This window comes from Palaemon carinicauda, chromosome 42, assembly GCF_036898095.1.
Source record: "Palaemon carinicauda isolate YSFRI2023 chromosome 42, ASM3689809v2, whole genome shotgun sequence".
Classification (NCBI taxonomy): domain Eukaryota; kingdom Metazoa; phylum Arthropoda; class Malacostraca; order Decapoda; family Palaemonidae; genus Palaemon; species Palaemon carinicauda.
Genome location: NC_090766.1, coordinates 14,827,207 through 14,854,981, shown reverse-complemented (window position 1 = coordinate 14,854,981; position 27,775 = coordinate 14,827,207). Strand labels below are relative to the sequence as shown.

The following is a 27,775-nucleotide window of genomic DNA, read 5'->3' as shown; positions in this document are numbered from 1 at the left end:
GTTACTCTCATATTTGAGCTGCATTTACCCTGCCAATCTTTTTTTCTCTTCCAACAATCATATCTGCTATGGAAATTACTGCCTGATTAAGCATCATTCAAGATAAGCTCACTATACCACCATTAAAATTCATCTCTGAGTGAACCTTTGACCTCCCTTTAGAGCTACTTGCAAATAAAGCATTCACAAAGAGGTAAAGTATCTGAAGAAAATGATTGAAGAAATTACCTTGTGATCTATCTAAACTATATGAATGAAAAGATAAAGCATCCCATAGCCACAGGATTTTGGATTACTAAAGAACAAATGGCGCCGACAATTTAGTATCCTGGTTACAACTATCATATCGAGTGATTGTAGCACTTTGATAACCCATTTAGAGAAAGCTATATAACAGTTTGCACAGCAATTCAAAAGTAAACACGACCCAAGAAAAATATGATTTTGTTTTTGAAGCTTGCAAGTAAATTTGCTATTGTTCCCAATCACAATCAGTCAAGCTGTAGTTCATGTTTGAAGTTCTCTAAGGGTCATCCTATGTTGTGTAATAAAGTTTTGTGACTATGTCTATTGAAAAAGTAAAAAAATAGTTATTGAAATGAGAAAAGCTTTTCAGATAACATGCGACTTCTCTCTATCAGTTAGGGTTTTAATAAAATGGTGGAAGCCATCATGTTTGCAAGCTACATTGTCATTCTTAGTACTGGAGAACAAATCTTAATCTAGAGATTGAGTGTTTAAAATCCTAAAGTTAGAACAAGAGCTCGACAAAATAAAAGAAAGAATTACCACAATTACCTACTTAATCCTCTGGCACCCACGGGATGCATAGGGCCTTAATAAATTTACGTCATCTTTCTGAGCTCAACCCAATTCTCGGATCCAACATCCCTTTGCACTGTCACCATCTATGTTTCTTTTGGTGTACCACGTCCTCTCCATCTGCCCAGCGTCTTTCAATCAGGTACATCGTGGGCTAACTCATCTCTCCTTAAAATATGTTCCATCCATCTACATCTTGATAATCTAACTATATCGTTCACATTGGGCACCCCCCACATCACAAATTGTCGCATTTGTTATATGCTGCTGCCATTTGATTCCCATAGTCCTTCTTAATGCTTAATTCTCAAAGGCAAAAAATTTTTTCATCAGTTGTTACAATGCTGTACCACGACTGATGCTCGTAAGGTAATATCGATCTTACAATTGAAATGTGAATTTTGACTTTGCTGTGAACTGATATTTTATTTGACCTCCAAACTGTTTTTAGCATGCCCATGGTTTTCTTTCACGTGACTGTGAGTTTAACCAGCTTAAAATTAAGATGCCAAATGTTGGTTATCCATAAGATCCTTATAAATGTTGAATTTTTCATTGGGTTATCAGCAGTGAGTTATGACTGAGGAAGCAGAAGCTGAAGACACGAATATTGCTTGAAAAATCATAGTAAAATAGATAACAGCAGCTTATGAGGTCGAACACGTGTCAACATTCTGTGTATCATACGTCTGAAGTAGAGCATTAATGAATTTCATTAGAACCCTTCATCATTGAACACGATCAATAATGAAAAGCAATAGTAGATTCAGAGCATGACTTGACATAGTGAAATAAGATCTAGATGTCAGAATTACATTACAGTGAGGTAACATATCTCGCCTATGAATGGTTCTCTAAATTAGGATTAAGGATAGAGCACAGAGACGGTTATTTCAAATGTGGCCTTTTCTGAAAATGAAGACTCACAAAACGGGGCCTCATCGGAACTGGAGCCCCTTTTTTTGCTAATATCTTCTGCCCAAGCCTTGTAGTTAGATGCTATTAAGATATGAACATTTACTATTGTAATTTAGCCCTGTTTTCGAAGTGAACCCATCATAAACAGCGATATATGGCCTGTTGACATATTTTAGGTAGTTACTTGAGTAAATCAATAACTAATCTTCAAGTAGTCCAAGGGGATGCCATAACAGTGCTTTAAGATAGCATGATCCTCGGTCAATTTAAACAGTTTAGGAGGTAGGGCAATTGCAGTGTAAAAGCTACTATATGAATTTATGGTGTTTACATGTTTTTAAAGTGAATTTACAGGGGAAGAATACCTGCTTTCAGAATAAAATATTTCTGACGGGTAATTAGTGTTAGTACATGATTCTTTAATAAAAATAACATGAGTTGGAAAATAAGATTTTTTAAACAACTAACTTTTGAATACAGATGTGGTTTTCCTGGGGCATTTACGACCTCATTTGGTTGTGATAAATATAGTGCAGTGTTTTCCACTCAAACCTAGGATTATGTTATCAACAAAGATATGTTGCTTATTATAGTCCTGTAAGTAACAAGGAAGATAATGTTGCGTTATATGCTATATTCCCGGCTTTTCATGTGTAAATGGGCAACTAACTAGGAATTACACGAACAGATCGAGGACTTATTCTAAATCATATTCTAAACTAACCTGATGGATAACCAGACCAATGTCACTCAATGACTGGGTTGCTTTGGAAGTCCTTTTAACAGTCATGTTTTTGTAAGGTACGATTAAGCCTAAATAAACGTGCATAGGTCAATGTAAGATCAGTAAGATAATGGAAAATGTGAAAAATTAGAAAAAAGATGTGTCTGTTACTTGTCCATTTCAGTGTCCTTGTCACTTACGCAAGACTTATTTGCTAGATCCTAGATCTTTGAGATTTTTAAGGATTTATAGAATTAGAAGATAAGAAATTTAAAGAAAAGATTTAAAGTTTATACTCTACCAATCAGCCTGCTTGCAAAAAAAAAAAAAAGATGTTTTTGTTTATACAAACTTTGAATATACTATAGTAAATTTTTTATTAATGGACCAGTACCTATATTTAATGACTACTGCCTTATTTTTCTTTTCTTGCAATGTTTGTCAGTGTTACGGTTAGATTTTATGTCGAAAACAATTTCTTGACCTACGCTAAAGAAGTTTTTTCATCTAAAGTGTATTTACAAGTTATATAAAATTTTAGTCTTCAGGCATATGAAAAATTAAGCTTGTTTTGAGGTGGAGTAAAACTCATCAAAGAGAATAGTTCTGCTTGAAGCTTGGTATATTACCTGTTGTGTCTTTGGCCTCAATGTCTACATCGGATTTCAAAATATCTTGAACTTGTTCCAAGGTTCCATTTCTGGTGGCTTGATGCAATGGAGTGATATCTGCAAATGGTAAATATTGAAGTATTCAACCTAATTTTTAGGTTTATTAGGTGGTATGGTTAGTAGCAGGACTTATGTTGTAAAGTGGCCTTGAAGATTATAGATAACATAACCTGAAAGAGAAGTTATTCAAGTTTTCTGTTTATCATTCATTAGAATTTAGTTAAGAAAAGCCAGACGCCGTTGGTATACTTGATGCTATCTTTTCAATGCATGATTATCTGTGGAGCAAACAATCATTCTCTCATCTTTATGCAATACTTTCCAAAGAGGCAATTAAAGTTCTTTATTTAGATGAAGCTTAACGAAAGAAATCAATAGAAAGGAAGAGAATTTATACTCAAAAGGGTAATTTCTGAACCCAGCAGAAAATAACAATGAACTTTGTGAGTTATAGAAAGATTTGGAGACCAGGTAAAACATTGTTTGCTGATGTGAAGGTAGGGGTTTTGTCTTAGTGCATTTGAAAAATTTCTCACTAGAGTTAATTATGTATTGGGCAGATGTAAGAAAAATAAAGAGGCACTTTTGACAATTATGATTATATAAAATTACCAAGATAGATTTGAAGAAACTTCAAGCCTCAATCTTCTTTTTATAGGTAGTTTGATTACATCATTATCAAGATGAAAATGTTGACCTGAAGTAGTATGTAATTGATTATGAAATCCTTTGATGTCCTTGATCAGTTATTTAAATAGAGTCAGGGACAATTGAGAGAAAGTAGTCTAGCTCTGATAAAAAGAAATTGAAAATAGAGAACCCAAAGATATACCACAAGGAGTGGGGATGGAAGTTGATGTGGTTACTGAAGAAGCTGTACTAGGTAAGTTTTACGGTGGACATACACATCGTCCACGAAGAAATTGACAGATAAAAGAAATGGCGTTACCATTGAACCCTTTCATTTTTATCTTTATTTTGCTAATGTGATTTGCATTTTGTGCGAACTACTTCTTATAGAGTCTTTAACCACAAAAATGTAAAACATTTGTATAGGTGCATTTGAGTCATCAGTAATTTAACTACCAAAAGCAACTAACCTAAGCAGTAGCATGGGATGATCCATCATAGATATGGTAATTTAGTATCTTAAGCACAAACGTGAAGATATACTATATAGTTGTGGCCACGGAATATGTACCGCTATCATTTAAATACCATTATTGTACTATCTGATAAAAAAATGAAGAATGACTGTACTTGAAAATTTTGAATTAATCCAAAAAAGTATTTGTACCATAGTGTTTCACTGTTCTCTTTTTTCGCAATTTTCATCACATGTTTTTAATATCTTGGTTTTTACTAATAGCTACCAAGCCCATTCTCTTGGTTATGGACCATGCAACTTCAATAATCTATGTATTTTGTTTGACTAAACCTCTGATTTCAGCCTACAAAAACTCACCATCGACAGTCATACCCGCAAATTTTATGTCCGACATACTCCTTCCACGAGTCTGTCTTAAATCTTAGTCAATTTTTAAGCCAAGTTTTTTTTTTTTTTTTCAATACGTTTACTGCCGTATTGCTATTTGTCTTTGTACAATTTGAGCCTCTTTTTACAATAATTTTCAAAACCACCAATTACAGATCAGATATGTTCCCAACTTATTTTCTCATTTCTACATCTTTCAACTAGCTTTTTTCCGCTCTGTATTACCAGAATGCACGCACTATCACATTAGGTTGGTCTCAAGATAAATAGAAGGAAGACAGAGATGTTGAGAAGGGAATGTGCAATGGAAGATGAAATATCATTGTAAGGAGAAAGGATCAATGAGGTGGAATCATTTAGATATTCAGGAACCATGACCTCTAATACAGTATCTTTAGAATTTAAGTTTAATGAAGGATTAAAAAAAAAACCAAAATTAGATAATGGCTAGGTTAAGTAAAATTTGGAAATCAAGTCGCTTGAAATTACATATAAAAATCAGGCTGTATATCAGTTTAGTGAGATCGTTATTTCTTTAGGGACATGAGTCGTGGTGTGGCAATGACACAATAAGCAACATATTTTGTAGATTTGAGAACAAGGGCCTCAGAAGAATATCTGGAGTTAAATGGCAGGAGAGGATTAGAAATGAAACTATAAGAGAGATTACCCGAGTGCCGTACGAGGATGAGATCATGGTGAGTGGTAGATGGAGATGGTTTGGGCATGCTCTTCGCACTCTCCAAGAGAGATTAGTTCACCAAACTCTTAACTGGGCTCCACAATGCGCTAGAAGAGTTGGAAGACCCAGGCCTACATGGCTGAGGACTATGAAGCGTAAAGTAGATGATGAATGGAGAAGTATTAATTTTAAAGCTCAAGATAGAGACGACTGGCAAAATCTAACCGAGGCCCTTTGCGTCAATAGGCGTAGGAGATGATTAAAACCATGTGTCACACATTTTCAGAAGGATCTCTCCATTCTAATGCACTTGAGGGACAACATAGCTTTGCATTGAAGTCACTTAACATGATGTACCTTTCACATTCTCCAGATCCATTCAGACACATATAAAGGCTCATAGTTTTCACTTGTTAATTTTCCTTCTTCTTGGTAGGGGCTTGTACGCTCATATTATTCCAATCGTAAATGTACATTTTTTTTTTTTTAACATTTATTTTGATTCAGTCATTTGTTCACAAAGTGTTGTTAACATCACAAGTGCAATCTTTCCCCTAGATCCACTACCTTCATCCATCCCAAACATAAGTTGTTATTCTTCCCATTCATGTACATACTGCCATTCATCTTTGTCTCACATAATGCCAAAGCTTCCAATATTCTCTCCTTATGCAAATTAACTGTGACACGTCCATGTACATTGAAAACCAAGATTTATGATTTCACCTTTTTCTTTCTCATTTGCAATGTCAGTACAAGTTCTTGTGATTTAAACCCTCATGACACTTAACATTTGATAAATTCCATGGCATGTAGGGTTGTGAGAATTAGTTCTTCTACTATTTACTAGGTATTTCCTTTCCAAGAGGTATATAATAATTTACGGGGACATTTTGTACCTTCGTGTATGTTACATTTCTGTCCTAACAGTTTGCACCTCTTTGGTCAACTAATCCCAGGTTACACAATGTACTACAACTATGGCTGTAGTCATCAGTAAATAGACTGATCAGTTGTATGTAGTTGGTGTTGGCCACAAGAATAAGACTTCCACCGCATGTAAACGTCACTTCTTTCATGGAGGTCTTCTAAACGCCTCCTTGTGCCACTTCTTTGCCTTAGGATATTGTATAGTAGAGAGCTTCCAAGGAAAAAGTACTTCTTAAGGCTGGCTATTGTAGTAGCAGTCATTCGCAATTAGCTGCAGGTATTTAAGAGACTGCTTCATTCAAAAATATTGCTCAAGTGCGCCCAGCTGAAAGTAATTACCTACATTTGTGGGATTCATGAAGTCTGCCATGGTCTAGAAACCTTGCCTATAAGGACTTGCTGAAATACCAGAATGCTAAAATTCTTTCTCTCTCTCTCTCTCTCTCTCTCTCTCTCTCTCTCTCTCTCTCTCTCTCTCTCTCTTTCTGTATATATATATATATATATATATATATATGTATATATATATATATATATATATATATATATATATATATATATATATATAGAAAGCTAGATCGATAGATGAATAGATATATTGATATATGAATAGCGATGTAATAATGCTACCACCATAAGTACTGCATTTCGTAAAAATCACATAAAAGGACAACTGCTTTTTAGCAAAAGGCTAAGCCCTCTGCCAATAACTGTAGAAACTGCTGCCTTGCAGTTGGACTATTTAGTCAAATAGAGGTTGACTGCAAGGGCATGCGGTTGTAAAACCCCCGAGCCAAATTTTTAGAAATTACCTAATACTATTGGAAGTAAGGATACGGTTAGAGCGTCCCATGTGAGTGACGTGCGTCAGGAACCCCCTGCTACCATGAAACAGGGTTAAAAGAATACCGGGTTAGACCGTCTCTGAGTTACTGCGCACCTTCGTGACGTCAGTGGATAGTGACTGTAGAAGAAAACGAGGAAAACAAGTTTTAGGGTCACTACAGTAGGTGTTTCCCCCATAGCACACTTTTCTTTCTTTCGTGAAGGAGGAAGATAACTTTTACCTTGATCTTCAGGTACTTTATTATTTGAAGACTAGAATTTCAGTTTTTTCTTTGTTTTTATTTATTTTTTGGTTAAGGAGATAAGAGAATTCTGTTTAAAATTTATACTTTTTTAATGAAAATACAAAAAAAAAAAAAATCAAGCTTTTATTTGGAAATTTACTATTTCTCTATTTTTCCATATTTTTGCTTTTGACTTCTCTCGCAGGAGATTTTTCTGTTCAAGATTCTTATCATAAAAAAACATGAGACACTGTACAAATAGGGAAACAACTTTTGGTAGATTTACAAAAGGAATCATAAAAGAAATGAGAGAGAGAGAGAGAGAGAGAGAGAGAGAGAGAGAGAGAGAGAGAGAGAGAGAGAGAGAGAGAGATTTTACATATTGGTCTTCCTTTCTCCTTTGACTTGATCTGCAGCCATACACGGAGCAAGTAGCCATGACTCCTCAGGACCCAGAGGATTAACGAGGATTTATCTAGAGATTAACCAGGTGGATGAAGACCGCATGGTTAAGAGAGCTTGAGTTCTTGTTGTTCTCCCGAGTAGAGTCAAATACAGACTGATGACATTTCTTAATCTGAACCCTAACCAATGCAGCCGCTCAGCGAGATGCGCGAGATTGTTCTTATTTTGGTCAGAAGTGGGCTAACCCGGTATTCTTTTAACCCTGCCATGAAAGATGTACGATGGGCATTGTAGGGTTCACGGCTGCAGCCAAAAAAAACTAGTGATTAATTGAAAGATCAGGGCAGGTACTTGGAATGGGAAGATGGAAGGAGATAGTGGATGTGATGGAAAGGAGGAGAATAGATATCCTGTGTGTGCAAGAGACAGGATGGAAAGGAAGTGGAACTAGAGAGATAAATAATGGGTATAAGTTCTATTACAGTGGGCCACAAGAGGGAAAAATGGAGTTAGGGCTATAATAGGAAATAAAAGGAAGTAAAACGTGGTAGAAGTAAAGAGAGTAAATGATAGGCTTTTAGAGATTCCTGTGATAATAGGGGATGAGGTAGTAAGTATAATTTCAGCAAATGTTTCTCAGCTGGGTTGCCAAGAACAAGAGGAAAAAATCTTAAGGCAAGAGTTTGAATTGGCTATTAGAATAATGAAACAGAAGCTAATCATAGGAGCAGATGTGAATGGTAGAGTGGGAAAGGGAAGGGATGGATATGAGGCGGTCCATGGAACCCAAGGGTTTGGAATTAGAAATGAAGTTAGGAGTTTGTATTATAGATGGCTCAGAATTTTGAATTGAAATGTATGAACACCTGGTTTCAAAAGTTGGATAAGCACCTGAAAACTTATGAAAGTGGAGCAGTGGAAAGCCAAATAAATCACATCCTGGTTAGAGGAGTTGACAAAAACTGTAAAGAAATTTTAAGGAAAGTATGTGTTAAACTACATAGACTGGTAGTGATAGGTCTTGAAATGAGAGGAAGAAAACTCAAGAAGAGAAATTGGAGTTCAAGAAGAAAAGGGGGAGATCTAGAATTAAGGCTTGGGACCTTAATGGAGAAAAGAGGGGGCAATTTAGGAGGATTACCTTATTGCCTTATTCTATGTTTGGGTTCCCCCAGGTCCCTCAGTGTGAGGCACCTCGTATATCCACCAGAGAGTTGCTAATGCATCTTCCGGTGTATTTTGCATCTTCCAGTCTTGGATGGTCTGGGATGCATCTTAGGTATTTATCGAGCTTATTCTTAAACACATCTACGCTCACTCCTGATATGTTTCTTAGATGAGCTGGCAGCGCATTAAATAGTCGCTGCATTATCGATGCTGGTGCGTAGTGGATTAATGTCCTGTGCGCCTTCCTTAGTTTTCCTGATATAGTTTTGGGCTCTATTAATCTACCTTGGCTTGCTCTTTCTGATATTTTTAGCTCCATGATGTTTTCAGTAATTCCTTCTATTTGCTTCCATGCTTGTATTATCATGTAGCGTTCTCTACTCCTTTCTAGACTGTATAGTTTTAAAAATTGCAGTCTTTCCCAGTAGTCAAGGTCCTTAACTTCTTCTATTTTAACAGTATAGGATCTTTGTACACTCTCTACTTGTGTAATATCCTTTTGGTAGTGTGGGTACCATATCACATTGCAGTACTCGAGTGTACTACATACATAAGTTTTGTAAAGCATAATCATGTGTTCATCTTTTCTTGTTTTAAAGTGTTTGAATATCATTCCCATTTTTGCTTTACATTTAGCCAACAGTGTTGCTACTTGATCGTTGCATAACATATTCCTGTTTAACATTACACCAAGGTCTTTAATTGCTTCCTTGTTTGTGATTTTCTCGTTATTAGGTCTCCTGTATGCACATACCATTCCTTCTCTGTTTCCATAGTTTATCAATTCGAATTTACCGGAGTTAAATACCATCCTATTTATCTCCACCCATTCATACATTTTGTTTAGATCTCTTTGTAGTGAGTTCCTATCTTCATCACAAGTAATTTCTCTACTTATTCTTGTGTCATCGGCGAAACTTCTCACTACAGAGTTTTTAACATCACAGTCTATGTCTGAGATCATAATAACAAATAGCAGTGCAGCTAATACCGTACCCTGTGGCACGCCAGATATTACCTGATCTTCATCTGATTTCTCGTCATTTGCAACCACTATCTGTTTTGCAGAAATTCTTTTACCCATTTTCCTATCTTTCCCACAATATTAGGCTTTCTCGTTTTTTTCTCTATTATATTATGGTCTACCTTGTCAAAGGCTTTTGCAAAATCTAGATAGATCACATCTGTGTCTTTTTCATTTATCATATTTTTGTATATGTTTTCATTGTGTGCAATTAGTTAGGTTTGTGTACTTTTTCCAGGCACAAAACTGTGTTGACCTATATTATATGAATTATTTTTAACCAAATGATTCATTATTTTCTTTTTTCTTACACTTTCATAATATGTGATGTTAGACTGACAGGTTTATAATTGCTTGCCTCTAGTCTTGATCCACTTTTGAAAATAGGGTTTATATAAGCTAATTTATGTTTAACATATATCTCGCTCATATCTACACTTTGTCTTAGCAGTATTGCAAGCGGCTTCGTGATAGTGTGTGCAGTTTTGTTTAACAAAATCGCTAGAACTCCATCTGGTCCGGCCGCCGATCCATTTTTAATTTCGCTTATAGCCTGCACAATATCTGCTTCATTAATATCTATATCCGTTAGATATTCAACATTTTCTTCTCTCATTTCTGTCTCATTATTCTCATTCTTAATTCTTGGCATGAACTCACTCTTATATTTTTCTGCTAATATGTTGCATATTTTTTTTTTTTATTCGTTAACCGTCCTTCAATTCTTAGAGGGCCTATTTCTAATCTCCCTTTACTCGTCTTTTTTGCATAGGAGTAAAGTACTTTGGGTTTTTTTTTTTATATATTTTGAAGTGTCCTTTCTTCTAAGCCCTTTTTTTTAATTTTCTTTCGATTGTATAATCTTTTGTTCTACATTTTCTGTCTTACTTTTTATTCCCATCATTTTCCATACATTTTTTTCTTTTGCAAGATTTTTCTTCCACTTTCTAATTTTCTGAAATAAGATCCTTCTGTCACTTGGTATGCATGTCTGATGTTTATTTTTATTTATTTTTTGGTACATATTTTTCAACAATTTTCTCCAGTATTTTGTACAGTATATCCGTATTTACCTGTATATTATCACTTACGAATACATTTTTCCATTCTTTGTTCAATTCTTCATTTATTTCTGACCATTTTATATTCTTACTATAAGAAATATATTTTCCATATCCTTCCCATTGTTTTGTGCTTTGATTATCTCTGCGATCACTTGCTTTGGAATGGAATGTTAATTCTATGACATTGTGGTCTGAAATTCCCGTGTTATACACTATTATTTCTTTAACATAAATCACCTCATTCACAAATACTAAATCTAGGACATTGTCCTTTCTTGTTGGAATGTGGTTTATTTGTTGCATATTATGTTCTAATAGCATATCTTGAAGAATTTCAAATTAACTCTTATCTTGTGCGCTACTATTACTCTCTTTTTAAATGTATATATACAACCACTTACTTCTATCCGTTCTTTCCAATCCACGAAAGGAAAGTTAAAATCTCCGGATAGGAGTATATTCCAGACTTTATGGTTTCTACATATATCATCTATTTTTTTTTCTATTATTATGTCAAACTCCTTAGCATTTGGGGGCCTGTAAACTACAATATTCACTAGTTTTTCATATTCAAATTCTACCGCAATCAATTCACATTCTGTGTTGCTGTATTTTTCACAGACTTTTCCTTGATTTATGTCTCTTCCATATATTGCGGTTCCCCCTTGATTCCTATTTGTTCTGTCTGATTTATATGTTTGGAAACCCTTTATCTGGTCATCACTGCCAGTCTCTTGGGAATACCATGTCTCACTTATATTTAATATATCTATTTTTTCAATTTGGGTTAGTTCTTCTATGAACTCTTATTTTCCTTTTAGAGTTACTCGTGACTAAACCCTGTGCATTCATCACTATTATGGTTTGTGTTTCATCCTCATTATTTAATATGGGTAATAATATGGATTCTCCCATGCTTCCTTCCTGTTCTGATATGATGTTCTTTTCTTCATTTCCAGGAATTCTGACATTAAAAAATCCAACTTTTCTATTATATTTGCTCTTTTGCCTTCATATTTATTTTGTGTGTATACCTGCAATTATCCCCATATCTACACCAACCCCTGACATTATAGATGCATTCTTTGCAGTTGGGCTCTAATTGTGCATATTTGGGTTGAAAGGCATCATATCTTGGGGCCTTTTGTGCATAGTGCGGTATGTACTTGGTTTGTTTTTTTGTTTCTTTTTTTGTTTCATTTTTGCTTTCATTTTTCTTTTCTGTTTGCTGAGTTTTCTGACTTTCATTCATGGTTGCAGGATGCATATATCGACAATTTTTTGTTGGATTTACATCCTTTCCCTTCTTTCAGGATTTTGCATATTTTTGGATGGAGATCTCGGCATTCGTCTCCATATCCATCTAAATACGCACATTTACCATATATTTCATAATTATGGCAAATCTTTGGATGCGTGTAGTAGCATCTTTCGCCAAATCTGCAATTCCCTCTTTTCAGTGAATTGCAGACTATATCTTTCTTTTCTTTTTTTTCTTGTTCTTGCTCTTCCCTAAAAGTAATAAGTCTGGGTAGAGTCTCCTGGGTCTTATTATTTGTTTCCATCTGATAATTTATTTCTTCGTAAGTATGTTGTTGGATGACATCATATGTTGTTTCAATGATTTCCTCTGCATCTTTACACATATCCTGTTCATTTTTCTCTTCTTCTTCTTCTTCTTCTTCTTCTTCTTCTTCTTCTTCTTCAACTATTTGCAGATTCAGTCTCGACTTAATTATATTTTCTATCCAGACTAAGCATGTTGAGCAGAATACCTTTGAGTCTTTATTTTTTATTTTTTGTTGCACTTCAGCGCAGGTAGGATGTGTTGGTACATGACATACATCGCATATCCTGATAAGCTGTTGTGGATTAACAATGGAATACCACATCTTACATGTATTGCACCATTTTGGCATTCTTTTTCCCAATGCATCAATCAGCATATTCACCATATTGGACTACTTATTGTTCTTTGATGGAATGTGTTGATTGATGTAAACTTTCTTTATAAGTCTCTTTATCACTTGGATCTTCTTTGGAATTTCTACTATTATTTTGCTGATGTTTTCCGCAGACTTGCTCCAGTTTGTTGGATCATGTTTCAATATGTCTGAGAATATTTTTCCGTCACACTGGTTGGAGTTCCTAGCGACCTCTGTTACCAAATGGTCTAGTTCTTGTTTCGCCAACTCATGGAATTTACTTTTGCTGATTGCAGCAATGTCCCTCCAAGCTTTGCCTGTGTTATAGAGCGCCATCTTAATCAGATTTTTAGTAATTCACAAGATAACTATCCTATGCCGACGTTTTATCCTACTTTTTTGACTTAAAACTAATCACTGATTATTCACGAAAACTTGTAGCTATATTGCACTCGATAGCCTTTTGTTATCCGTGTTAAATCAACTTATTTCTCGGGTCACACAAGTGTACTCACTCACCGGCATACAGAAACACTGAGAGAGAGAAAGACGACTGGAAAGGTTGAAGTTGGTGATTGGACTGGGTAAAAGAGTGGAATATATCTGGGTATATATGAAAAAAAATATGTGTAAGGGAAACAGGAACTAGTGGAAAAGACTAGAGGATATGGTGTTTCAAAAGGAGAAGAGTGGTGGTGGGATAGAGAGGTGCAAGAGTCAGTTAAAAGGAAATCAAAGGCATTTAATGACTGGAAAGTAAGGCATGCACAGGGTGCAGATGAATTGTACAGACAAGAGGAAACAGATTTGAGGAGGAATGTAGGTATACCTATTAGAAAGGCTAGGAAGAAGGGAAGGAGAAAAGGATATCTAAAGATTTCAAACTTGAGGAAAAGGTGGAGACAGATAGAGATGGATATATTGCATAGGGATGAAGACATTAATTGGAGATGGAGAGAAGCACAAAGGGTGGAGGGGCTGGTGATGGAGCAAAGAAAAACAATCCCCTTTTGTTCCAATGATGTGGGCTATCCTCAAAAATCAAGGGAAGTGACATGATAGATAGATAGACTTATCTCAAGACGTTTTATATTTTTATTCATTACTTCACATATATAGTTTGTTTATTTATTTCCTTATTTCCTTTCCTCACTGGGTTATTTTCCTTGTTTCAGCCCTTGAGCTTCTAGTATACTGCTTTTCCAGCTAGGATTGTTGTAGATTAGATGATAATAATAATCATGATAATTATGATAATAATGATAATAATTATTATTATTATTATTATTATTATTATGGTTATGCTTATAGGCTACTTATAATAATAATAATAATAATAATAATAATAATAATAATAATAATAATAATAATAACAATAATAATAATAATTTACCTCTACTAAGACTTGATCTCTAATATAGGGTCTTTAGTATTGGAGTTTAATGAAAGATTGAAAAAAGAAAATCAGACAATGTCTAGGTTAAATAAAATTTGGAAAACAAGTCGCCTGAAATTGCACACAAAAATCAGGCTATATATCAGTTTAGTGAGATCAGTGTTACTGTATGGACATGAGACGTGGTATGACAATGAAACAATATCCAACAGATTTTGTAGATTTGAGAACAAAGCCCTCAGATGAATATTGGGAGTTAAATAGCAGGACGGGATTAGAAATGAAACTATAAGAGAGATTACTCGAGTGACATATGTGGATGAGATCATGATGAGGGGAAAATGGAGATGGTTTGGGCATCCTCCTCGCACTCCCCAAGAGAGATTAGTTCACCAGACTTTCAACAGGGCTCCTCAAGGCACTAGAAGGGTTGGAAGACCGAGACCTACATGGCTGAGGACTATGAAGCGTGAAGTAAGAAATGACGAATGTAGAAATATTGATTTAAAACCTCAAGATAAGAGACGACTGGTGAAATCTAACCGAGGCCCTTTGCGTCGATAGTCGTGGGAGGAGATGATGATGATGATGATTATGATGACTAAGACTTAACATACGCAGAAAGACTCACCTCTCTTGGAAGTTGCGTAAGCGAGCACGGAATGCAGCGCGAACAGTTGTAGGAAAATAAGGAACACCATCTTGCCCTCCAGGTGACTGGGAAGGAGAAGGGGTGGGTGGGGGTGGGGGTGGGGGTGGGGGTGGTCGTTTCTTGACTTCGCTGCGAGGTGAGATTCCTCTGGACAGGCGACGAGGTCAGCTACTCTGCTGGAACATCCTGCCTCTTTTAGATCTGGAATTTTACGAAGGAAAAACAATAATAGGAGAATTCTCATCCGCTTGTAGGGTTCGTCATTTAAATTGTTTTTTAAAGATTGAAAATGGTTTGTAAAAAGGCTCGGTTAATTAAAATTAACGAAGGTGAGTGTGGCAATTGCAGTACACAGAATTAATGACGGATACAATTAAACTATAAATGCATTAGATATCCTGAAAAATTATTTTTTTAGATGATGTACGTTATCAACACTTGCACTCCCATGCACAAATACCGCTACTATTTGAGCGGCCTAAAAATATGCCTTTTAAGTTTCTGCTGACAAACGTATATTCCTTGCTTTATAGATAGATAGTTCTGTTTCATGACTTTAATTATTTGGGCTTATCTATCCAGTCTACTTTTAGGAGCCCGAATACGACTCGAATACGTTTTCGAGTCCTCTCTGGATGGGTAATTGAAACTCATCCGTTTTTCTCTTTCCAATTTCTCAAAATCTTAATTCTATGGAAAAAGATACTTTTGAAAATCAATAAATTTTCCCACAGAACAGTTTAAAATTCTCTTTAAAGAGTTCATGGTTCCCTTTCTTTTTATTTTTAATCTGGTTATGAAGTTGCCATATGGAATTCCTAGTGAGGAGCATTTTTATATAGGGCTTTAATCATTAGGAAAAGGATGTTGACGAGGTGAACATACAGGTAACAATGTATTATTATTATTATTATTATTATTATTATTAATTGCTAAGCTACAACCCTAGTTGGAAAAGCAGAAGGCCGTAAGCCCAGGGGCTCCAACAGCGAAAATAGCCCAGTGAGGAAAGCAAACAAGGAAAAATAAAGTATTTTAAGAACAGTAACATTAGAATAAAAATCTATTATATAAGCTAAAAAAAATTTAACAAAACAAGCGGAAGAGAAATAAGATAGAATAGTGTGCCCGAGTTTACCCTCAATAAAGAGAACTCTAACCCAAGACAGTGGAAGACCATGGTACAGAGGCTATGGCACTATCCAAGACTGGAGAAATATGGTTTTATTTGGTAGTGTCCTTCTCCTAGAAGAGTCGCTTCTACCCTTACTAAGAGGAAAGTGGCCACTGAACAATTACAGTGCAGTAATCCCTTGGGTGAAGAAGAATTGTTTGGTAATTTCAGTGTTGTCAGGTGTATGAGGACAGAGGAGAATATGTAAAGAATATGCCAGACTATTTGGTGTTTGTGTAGGCAAGGGGAAAATGAACCGTAACCAGAGAGAAGAATCCAATGTAGTACTGTCTGGCCAAACAAAGGACCTGTTGATGACGACAAAGTCTACGTTCATATATATATATATATATATATATATATATATATATATATATATATATATATATATATATATATATATATATATATATATATATATATATATATATATATATATAAAATAAGAGACAAAAAAAGAGGAACATGGATACGAGACAGACTAAAGTAGAGGATCTTCTAACAACATATAAGAAAAAGAAATGGACATGGGCAGGACATATAGTGAGGATAACAGATAGTAGATGGACATTAAAAATAATAGAATAGGTCCCTAGAAATTGCTAAAGAAGCAGGGGGTAGGAAGAGAAGACAATGGATTGACGAACTAAGAAAGTATATATACATATATAGATGTATATATATGTATACATATATGTATATATATATATATATATATATATATATGTATATATATATATATATATACAGTATATAGAAATATACCGTATATATAAATTATATATATATATATATATATATATATACATATATATATATATATATATCTATATATATGTATACTGTATACATATATATATGTATATATATACCGTCTATATATATATATACATATATATATATATATTATATATTTATATATCTATCTATCTATCTATCTATCTATATATATATATATATATATATATATATATATATATATATATATATATATATGTGTGTGTGTATGTATGTATGTGTGTGGGTATATTTATAGTGATGTTTGTATATTTTCTATTTGCAGCCCTGGAAAATGTGATTGCGGTAGCCTAGTTACCAAACGTGAGAATTAATACAATTTTAAAAGCAGCTGCTTTCTATATTAATTAGGAGTATAAAATGATGATTGGAAAAGTATTGAATTAAAAGCTCAGGATAGAGACGACTGGTGAAATCTAACCGAGGCCCTTCGTGTCAATATCCGTAGGAGGAGATAATGTTGATGTGTGTGTATACTGTATATACATACATTATAATGTACACATTATATATATTGAAAGATACACAGTATATATGTATGTACATATGTGGCAAAAAATTTGTAGTTAGAATTTCTCTCTCTCTCTCTCTCTCTCTCTCTCTCTCTCTCTCTCTCTCTCTCTCTCTCTCTCTCATGATGGCTTGTGGTAAACATAACACCAACCAACGTTTTACTTATGCTGCTGGTTTACATATAGTATATGCACAGATGAGAAATTGAAATCCTGTTAATAACTGAATTTGCTTTGGCGATGGGTAAGATTTTTTGGTGGCGTTGTTATGGCTACATTTATGATTTATTTCGCTATTGCTGTTGGGAAGGAAATCTAACTTGACATGAGAAAGAAAATAAACTTTTTTTTGTACCTATCTAATCTCGACCAGAAACGTATTCCTCCAGAGACATCAAATCTTGTATTTAGAAGGAAAATGAAGCGCTTCATATCGTCTGTCACCTTGCTAATCATGGACAATTTTCGGCCCGAAAATCGGCCGAAATTTTCGAAAATATTTTCGGAAAAATTTTCGGCCCGAAAATCGGCCGAAATTTTCAAAAAAATTTTCGAGCCGAACATTTTTCCGAAAATATTTTCGAAAATTTCGGCCGATTTTCGGGCCGAAATATTAACTTGGGCTCTTAATCTGTAGTGAACATAGACCGCACCACCTGACTCTCTTACCTGAAGACTGAAGACTAAGTTGGACTACCTCTGCTACCTGGAACGTTTGAATGGAGACTGGTCTTCGGAAGTTCGTACTATGACCATACTCCCCTGTCCTCTGCACCCACAGTCAAACCAGTTAGGAAAGGACATTGACTCGGTCATAGTATTGCATGTCAGCTGTGGCGTGAGTTTATGTACTTCTTCAAAACGTATTGCATCATCTGATTTTATTTGTTCTCTCTCCCTATGGTTTTTCTTACTTTGAAATTCTGTTTCCGCCCAATAAAAAGGTGCTTTTTGGTGTGCCTCACCTTCGATTGGGTGGCTATTTTTTATTATATATAATGATGGGACTATTTTAGACTTAAGATTCTAGAAATGGTTTTTAACCACATTTATAAACAAGCCCATATACGAGTATACACATGAATACTCCATCACATTATATATATATATATATATATATATATATATATATATATATATATATATATATATATATATATATATATATATATCAGCCGTAACTATTCCAATTGCAGGACAAAGGCCTCAACATGTCCTTCCACTCCCGTCTTTTAATGGCTTATGACAGTCTATACCCGCAAACTTTCTTAGTTCGTCAATCCATCGTCTTCTCTTCCTCTCCCTGCTTCTTTAGCAGTTTCTAGGGACCCATTCTTTTATTGTTATTCCCAATATCCATATATTATCTGTCATTCTCAATATATATCCTGTCCATGTCCATTTCTTTTTCTTATATGTTGTTAGAATATCCTCTACTTTAGTTTGTCTCGTATCCATGTTCCTCTTTTTTCTCTCTCTCTTAGTGTTATTCCCATCTTTATCCTTTCTATAGCACTATGAGTTGTAACTAGCTTATGTTCTAAGGCTTTAAGAAGACTGCAAGTTTCGGATGCACAAGTTGATACTGGTAGGACCATCTCATTAAATAATTTTCTTTTAAGAGAAAGTAGCATTATACTTTCATAATCTCTTTTTTGTTTATCAAATACTCTTCATCCCATGCTTATACTTCTTTCAATTTCCGTCTTGTGTCTGGGAGAAACACTTACTGTCTGTCCTAAGTACGTATATTCATTAACAATCTCTAGAAGTTCATCCATAACTATTAATTGTTGTCTTGCTGCATTTTCATTGAACATTATCTTAGTTTTACCAATATTTATTTTCAGTCCTACATTTCGATTTTCTCTATTCAAATTTTCTATTATCTTTTGTAATTCCCCACAACTATGTCCTCTGCAAATCTTAAATTGTTAAGGTATTCCCATTGCTATTAATCTAAATTTTAACAAATTTCTTCTAGGCATGCTGTGAATAATTTAGGTTAGATGTGATCTCCCTGCCTAACTCCTTTCTCAATCTGAATTTTCTTACTATTTTCATATAGATTTAGGATTGTTGTACTTCCTGTATAGATATCTTCAAGGATTCTAGCATTGCTTTTGAAGGACTTTCATTACTGCTAAGCTTTTGACAGAATCAAAAGCTTCATCATAGTCTATGAATGCCATGCATAGTGGTTTGTCATACTCTGTCGATTTTTCCATTAGTTAGTTTATTACATGGATACGGTCAGTTTTTTATTACCCAGTTCTAAAGTCTTGGTGTCTTTCTATTTGACCTAATATGATTTCTGTAAATATTTTGGGCGGTAATTTTTTAAGCCTTTTGTATCTCCCTTTTTTGTGAATTAGTATAATGATAAAGTTTTTCCAAGCTGTAAGTATAGAGAATTCTTGCAGACATTTGGTGTAGAGTTTAGCCAGTTTTGCCATAGTGAAATCTCATATATATATATATATATATATATATATATATATATATATATATATATATATATATATATACATATATATGTATATATATACATACATATATATACATATATATATACATATATATATATATATATATATATATATATATATATATATATATATATATATGTTGTGTGTGTGTGTGCGTGAAAATCATATATATACAGTTTCATAGAATATTAGGCACTTTTGAATACGCAAAGAGATCGTTGGAGTGCAAGCAGTTGAAATAGGGTCCTTCATGATCCGTATTGCTAGCGGTAAGGGTCAGTAGTAACTAGGGTTGCCATATCTGACAAATTTTAATAAAGAACAATAATTAATAATGTAGCAATATTTTTTTTTTTAAATAAAGATTTAAAAATATCGATAAGTTTGAATATACTTTGACTATACCTTTACAGAATATAGTTTTTAAAGTTATATTTGTTTTGACTTTAGGAGAACTTCAGCTATTGTCTATTGATTTATTTTCTCTCTCTCTCTCTCTCTCTCTCTCTCTCTCTCTCTCTCTCTCTCTCTCTCTCTCTCTCTCTCTCTCGAAAATTCCCTGCAATTGTCCTTCAAATTAGATGACATTACACTAAAAGTGCGTTCACAATATGCTGATGTTCCAGGGTATTTAAAGTGCAAGTGAAACTATTTTTAAAAATATTGACGCTCTTATGATTAGTACTTTTTAAAATCATGTGGCATTTGCTGCTTGTTTTTTATTCTGCAAGTAATGCAGAGCTTTGAATCTAGCTGAAACTTTCTTTTATTAATGAAACTTCATCAAGGGTTTTATCCATGTCCAAATTAAACTTTTCTACAATTTCTACGAATTTCTGATATTTTGGGTAGGAATTTCTTTACAATCTTTGATTTGATAACTTTCCAAATTTTGAATTTTCATCAAAGTCAAATCTTTTTCCCCAAGTATGTTATTGGTGACGTAAGAAATAATCTAAAGTTGTCTCTTGAACTTCAGTAGTATCTACATTTTTAAGAAGTTGATGAACTTGATACCCAAAGAATTTATCATTATTATTATTATTATTATTATTATTATTATTATTATTATTATTATTATTATTATTAAATGCTAAGCTACAACCTTAGTTGGAAAAGCAGAATGGTATAAGCCCAGGGGCCCCAAAAGGGAAAATATCCCAGTGAGGAAAGGAAATAAAGAAAAAGAAAACATTTCAAGTATAGTAACAACATTAAAATAAATATTTCCTATAAAAACTATAAAAACTTTAACAAAGCAAGAGGAAGAAATGCTAGATAGAAGTGTGCCCGAGTGTACCCTCAAGCAAGAGAACTCTAACCCAAGATAGTGGAAGACCATGGTACAGAGGCTATGGCACTACCCAAGACTAGAGAACAATGGTTTGATTTTGGAGTGTCCTTCTCCTAGAAGAGCTGCTTACCATAGATGAAGAGTCTCTTCTACCCTTACCAAGAGAAAAGTATCCACTGAATAATTACAGTACAGTAGTTAACCCCTTTTTTAAGTCATCCAAAATAATAGAAATATCTGCTGCTGAAGTTTCGTTCTTCAGTTCATGAACAACTGATTTAATAATCTCCATAACATGCTGCAAGAATAGCAAATGAATTTCAGTAAGCTGAAAACTTAATCTGGAATCATTATCTATTCTAAAAAGTTTAAATTACTGCTTAGAGCAATCAGTTGGTCTGCTCAAGAAATAAGAACTTGAAGTTTTCCGAGAGGGTAAAAGTCTTTCAAGATATGGCTGCAGGAATAGCCACCTAATGGACTACACGTCGAAGAATTTCAATAAACAAATGAAACTTTTTAATAAAGAGTTTCGTGTCTTTTTACTGACATGAGAAAGAGCCATAAATTTTCAGGACAATATTTTCAATGTCCACATTATAGTTTCCCAAAGGAAATCTTACTGAAATGTGTGAAATGTACGCACTGCAGATAGCCTTAACAATTCCATCATTTAATGTGCTAATGTTTGTATATAAAGAATGGCTTATTTCAAAATTGCAATTTACTTTATCTGCACTAAAACAAGAAAATTTTCCAATCAAGTTGCAAATTATCCATAGATGCATTAGTTGATAAGCCATCAAAGTTCAAAGATAATACCTTGACACCGACTGAAGGCAGTAACTAAACGTTGTTGAACTAAATTTATATGTCCATGAGATCCGAGACCTACAATTAGAAAATATTTAACTGGTAATTTCAAACTACCAATAAATACACAAGCCTCTCTTGCTACAGGAAGAATATCATTGTCGAGTTCAGTCCCCATATTAAGGAAATCATGACATTTCTTACCATCCCAATCTATTTATTGTTTAATTGCCATTTCACCCCTTATAAAGGATCACATTAATGGTTTGCTTGTCTTCTGCACCATATCAGCTTTCATTTTAAAGTAGAAAAGGAAAGATTGATGAACCCTGGTTGATCATCTACTTATTATTATTATTATTATTACTAGCCAAGCTAAAACCCTAGTTGGAAAAGCAAGATGCTATAAGCCCAAGGGCTCCAACAGGGAAAAATAGCCCAGTGAGGAAAGGAAATAAGGAAATAAATAAATGATGAGAACAAATGAACAATAAATCATTCTAAAAACAGTAACAACGTCAAAATAGATATGTCATATATAAACTATTAACAACGTCAAAAACAGGTATGTTATATATAAACTATAAAAAGACTAATGTCAGCCTGGTCAACATAAAAACATTTGCTCCAACTTTGAACTTTTGAAGTTCTACTGATTCATCTACCCGATTAGGAAGATCATTCCACAACTTGATAACACCTGGAATAAAACTACTTGATACCAAATCATTCTTGACTGGGTCAAACATGTATTGAACATTCTGCTTGTGTAACGATACTCATGAGGAAAATAGAAATGAAGGTTGAGGCCAAAGATTCTCTGAGTCATTCTTTTTTAAAGTCGGACACACCTGCGCACTCTCCCAATACGTACGTCGAAACTTGCAGAACGTTCCAAAGACTTCCGCGTTAGTTCAAATGTAACATTATGTAAATCACTGTTTTCAATAGATGTTGCTTAAATCCTTGCAGTGTTTTTTTTTATTTTCTTTCATAATGAACATATCTTAACTTCTGACTCACTAACCTTTCTCTGTATTGTCTTCTGTATTTATTGCATTGTCAACTGCACTATACAATGGAGGGGTTTGGGTAAGCTATCCACAAAACGCTCTTTCGGGGCTTTCTTTTCGTATTTCCTCCTTTTCTTAGGTGTTCAATAAATGATTCAAATATGCCACGTTTAAAAGTTTAAAGGTTACTCATGAATGGCTGAGGCAAGGGACAGTGACATTGCCCTAGCAAGCAAGACAATGCCCTAGAGGCTGACCATACATAATATGATCAGCGCCCAAGCCTCCTCTCCACCCAAGCTAGGACCAGGGAGGGCCAGGCAAAGACTTCTGATAACTCAGCAGATAGACCTGTAGGCTCCCCCAAATCCCCCAACCTTAGCTAACAAGGAGAGTAAGATTGTAGACACTAATGGCACTAACGAGTCCGAGCGGGGCTCGAACCCGCGACTGGCAAACACCAGTCAGAGACTTTACCAATCAGGCCACAGCAACCCTGCACCGCGTAACCCCACTTAGCAAAAGAACTTTAGAGAGCGATTTATCATAATCTTCATCCTTGTCTGTCTGTGTTTGTGATTCACATAACTCAAAAACTATTTGACCGAATCACATGAAATATGCTGGGATAATTGGCCATGGAATAAGGATAATTTGATTAGATTTTGGAAGTTATTGGGTCAAAGTTCAAGGTCGTTACCATTGGATAAAAGGTCAAAAATGTCTTTCTGCTCTATCGTGGTCAGTTTTTATTCGATTTGTATGAAACTAGTGCCAAAATGTGCATAATTTAATTGCTTATCTTTAAATGTATAACATAATATAGGCGAAGGTGTGCTCTCTACTGAGTGCCTGTTCTAAATTTAGTTTCATTCTTGTAATTGAAGGATAGAAATACTGTTCTAAATTTAGTTTCATTCTTGTAATTGAAGGACAGAAATACTGTTCTAAATTTAGTTTCATTCTTGTAATTGAAGGATAGAAATACTGTTCTAAATTTAGTTTCATTCTTGTAATTGAAGGACAGAAATACTGTTCTAAATTTAGTTTCATTCTTGTAATTGAAGGACAGAAATACTGTTCTAAATTTAGTTTCATTCTTGTAATTGAAGGACAGAAATACTGACATAACTTGTCCAGGAAATCCAACAGATTTATTCAGTTCTGTCGAATCTATGCGTGCATTCAGATGCAAAGCGCAAACTTCGCATTACTTATAGCAACGCAAGGATAATTGACGCGAACTGAGCTCTTCTCTCCAACGTCTTTTCCCCAAGCAGTCACTGACCGGGTTGGCTACTACTAATCTCGCCTCAGGACACCTTCCCGATCTAGCCGTGCTGGAGTGTATGGTAGAGAGAAAGCCGTTACTTAAGGACTGGGAATATCCTTGGCAAAGACGTCTTTGGTACATACACAGATGCATGTTGCTGAATGGTATTCATGAAGCGAAATGCATTTTAGATGATTTATTATAGTATATGCTTCTTTCCTTCTTTCTGACGACCTGTTTTATTATTATTATTATCATTATTATTATTATTATTGTTGTTGTTATTATTAATACTTGCTAAGCTACAACCCTATTTAGAAAAGCAGGATGCTATTTGCCCAGGGGCTCCAACAGGGAAAATAGCCCAATGAGGAAAGAAAACCAGGAAATAAGAGAAGTAATTAACAATTGAAATAAAATATTTTAAGAACATTAACAATAAGATAAATATTTCATATATAAACTATAAAAACTGCAATACAATAGGAGGAAGAGAAAGAGAAATAGCCTAAGATAGAATAATGTGCCCGAGTGTACTCTCAACAAGAGAACAATAAACCAAGCAGTGGCGTAGTTAGAAGTCTGTCAGTGGGTGGGCACCTAGGGGGTACAGCTGAATATGGGAAGGGCACTAGGCTATCTGATCGAGCGTATACATGCCAATATCAGAAGCATTCTAAAGCCATATGAGAAGGGTATTTCGGCATATTCTGAGATCAGCGGCGGATATTCTGGTATTGTACAGGTATCTGTGATTCTGTTATATTGTATCAAGGAAAGCAGAGATGCATAGAAATCAGGTACATTATAATTATACGTAATTACATAATAGGGAGAATCACAGATATAAAACTTGAAAATGTATAGTGAGCTATGCAAAATGCACTAATTCCTGTAATTCCTGTGCGTATAGCAATTGTAAAATATGAACATGGGAAGACCAGAAATTTTTTTTTCTTAAGTCTATTATGTAGTAGGTAGTCTTGATAAAAAATGTAATAGATGAATGAAATTCTCTCTCTCTCTCTCTCTCTCTCTCTCTCTCTCTCTCTCTCTCTCTCTCTCTCTCTCTCTCTCTCTCTCTCTCTATATATATATATATATATATATGCCGGTATATACTGTATATATATATGTATATATATATATATATATATATATATATATATATATATTCATATATATATATATATATATATATATATATATATATATATTCATATATATATATATATATATATATATATATATATATATATATATATATATATTTCATATATATATATATATATGCGTATGTGTAGGCTCAATATTACACAGTATTCTAGAAGTTTTATTCCAGCTGTGACGAAGTTGTGGATAGATCTTCCTAATGGGGTAGTTGAATCAGTAGAACTTCAAAAGTTCAAAATTGGAGCAAATGTTTTCATGTTGAACAGGCTGACATAAGTTGTTTTATAGTTTATATATGACTTATCTTATTTCTCTTCCTCACTGGGCTATTTTCCCTATTGGAGTCCTTGGGCTTATAGCATCTTGCTTTTCCAACTAGGTTGTAGCTTGGCTAGCAATAATATATATATATATATATATATATATATATATATATATATATATATATATATATACATATATATATATATACATATATATACATATATAATATTCTCCTATTCTTGTGATTTTCTCTAAACCTAGCTAAAACATACCTATAAATCTAGTCTTTCAACTTTCATACTTTCAGTTGACAACACAGTAAAATTGTTTAATCTGGCATTGCCCATTGCATTTAGGAGAGTAGCCTTAATAAATTTCAGAACAGAGAAGCTTCTCTCCGCTGAAGCTGACGACATCAGTAAACTTTTCTGTAAGTCTAACACTGATTTACAGTAGGTCTTCCAGTGTCACTTGCGGCCTTGTAGCGTCTTTCTAATATGCGTTTTGCAGAGAACAGCTTATGTTTGAGGTCTTTAGTGTTTGCTTAAAAGGCATGAATAAATCAACGCAATTTCTCAAAAGATAAAAATTCCATACTTTGTGAGTTAAAGTGACTGGAATGTTTTCATAAGCGATTATGTTTCACTTCTTACAACATATGAGGTACAATAGGGTAGAGAAGTTAATTGGTCCTGGATCCTTAACAATGAGGTCAAAATGTGTACTTCCTGACTATTTTCATATAGAACCCCCAACAACAAACTCTTGCAATTTTGTAGAAATTATGTTTCCTTGATAATCTACACCCTGAAGTATCAAAACCGACAGCTGTTGTAATCAGCGGAGAAGTTTCAGAGTGGGCAGCTGTTACAACTGGAGTACCTCAAGGATACGTCCTTGTCCTCTTGCTATATTTGATCTACACCAATGACATAGATTTAGGATTAACTTGTAGAATAACCAAGTTTGTGGACGATACTAAATTAGGCATAAATGCTGCAAACTCAGAAGACGTAGAAGCCTTAAAAGAGGATCTAATGGTCCAGAAAATGGCAAATGCTTTCAACTGTGGGAATGGTAAAGTTATACACATAAGTTATATGGACCTACAATCAGATTACTCACTGCTGGGTAATGAAATAGAAAGTGTGGATCAAGAAGAAGATCTCGGTATTATCATCAGCAAGGATTTGAAGTTCACCGAACAGAGCATAAAAGCTGAAAAGAAAGCACAGAATCTAATAGGCTACATAAAGAGACAATTCAAATACAGAAACAAAGACACTGTACTACAGCTGTACACATCATTAGTAAGACCCCATCTAGAATACGGAGTCCAGTTCAGGGCTCCAAGTATTCGGAAGGATATAGATAGACTGGAAGTAGTTCAAGCTAGGGCCACCAAACTAGTTCCAACACTAAGGCAATTTGGATACAGACGGAGGATGGAACGTTTGAACTCATTTGATCTACAAACCCGACTAAGGGGGCAGTTAATAAAGGCATTCAAAATTCTCAAAGGAATAACAAATAAAGATTACATTCTATTCACGCTTAGCATAAATCATTCCAGAGGTAACGGATGAAATCTGGAATTGAAAAGATACACCACCAATGTGGCAATTCCTTTACATACAAAATACCAAATATTTGGAATAGACTTCCAGCGGATGTAGTGAACAGTAACATGGTAAACGAGTTAAAGAATAAGTTAGAATAGGTCATAAGAACTCTTTAAATGCTTAAACTAAATCGCTCTACCAAAGAGCGAGGATGGACTGAAAAGTCTTTGAGACATCCAAAAGTCCTTGTAACTCTTCTCCACCTCATCCCACATAGCATAAAAAATGGACCTGAACGCATCTCTTGAAGATAAACTTTACAATTTCAATTAATTATACAGCTTTTCCAAGTCAAGGTTAGCTGACTGTAGCAAATCACGATAAAAGAAAATGAACATATTTCTGAAAGAGTAAGAACTTTGAAATTATTTCAAAACGATTCCTAATCGAATATGATTAAAACGA

General features: G+C 34.3%; 2 protein-coding genes across 3 annotated transcripts in view; one reads left to right on the top strand and one right to left on the bottom strand.

Annotated features, from left to right (window-relative positions):
• LOC137632830 (adhesion G protein-coupled receptor L3-like) overlaps positions 1 to 15,046 on the bottom strand; it is a 99,359-nt gene extending 84,313 nt beyond the window's left edge. Inside the window, exons 1-4 of the mRNA XM_068364930.1 lie at positions 14,925 to 15,046; positions 3,094 to 3,192; positions 2,465 to 2,553; positions 2,293 to 2,335 (exon numbers count right to left, since the gene is read on the bottom strand). Of these exons, the coding sequence (XP_068221031.1) occupies positions 2,293 to 2,335; positions 2,465 to 2,553; positions 3,094 to 3,192; positions 14,925 to 14,994 (301 nt within the window). The 5' untranslated portion in view covers positions 14,995 to 15,046. The remainder of the gene's footprint in view (positions 1 to 2,292; positions 2,336 to 2,464; positions 2,554 to 3,093; positions 3,193 to 14,924) is intronic.
• Positions 1 to 27,775, top strand: part of LOC137632790 (palmitoyltransferase ZDHHC3) — a 194,919-nt gene that overhangs the window by 96,297 nt on the left and 70,847 nt on the right. The gene's annotated exons all lie outside the window — the stretch shown is intronic.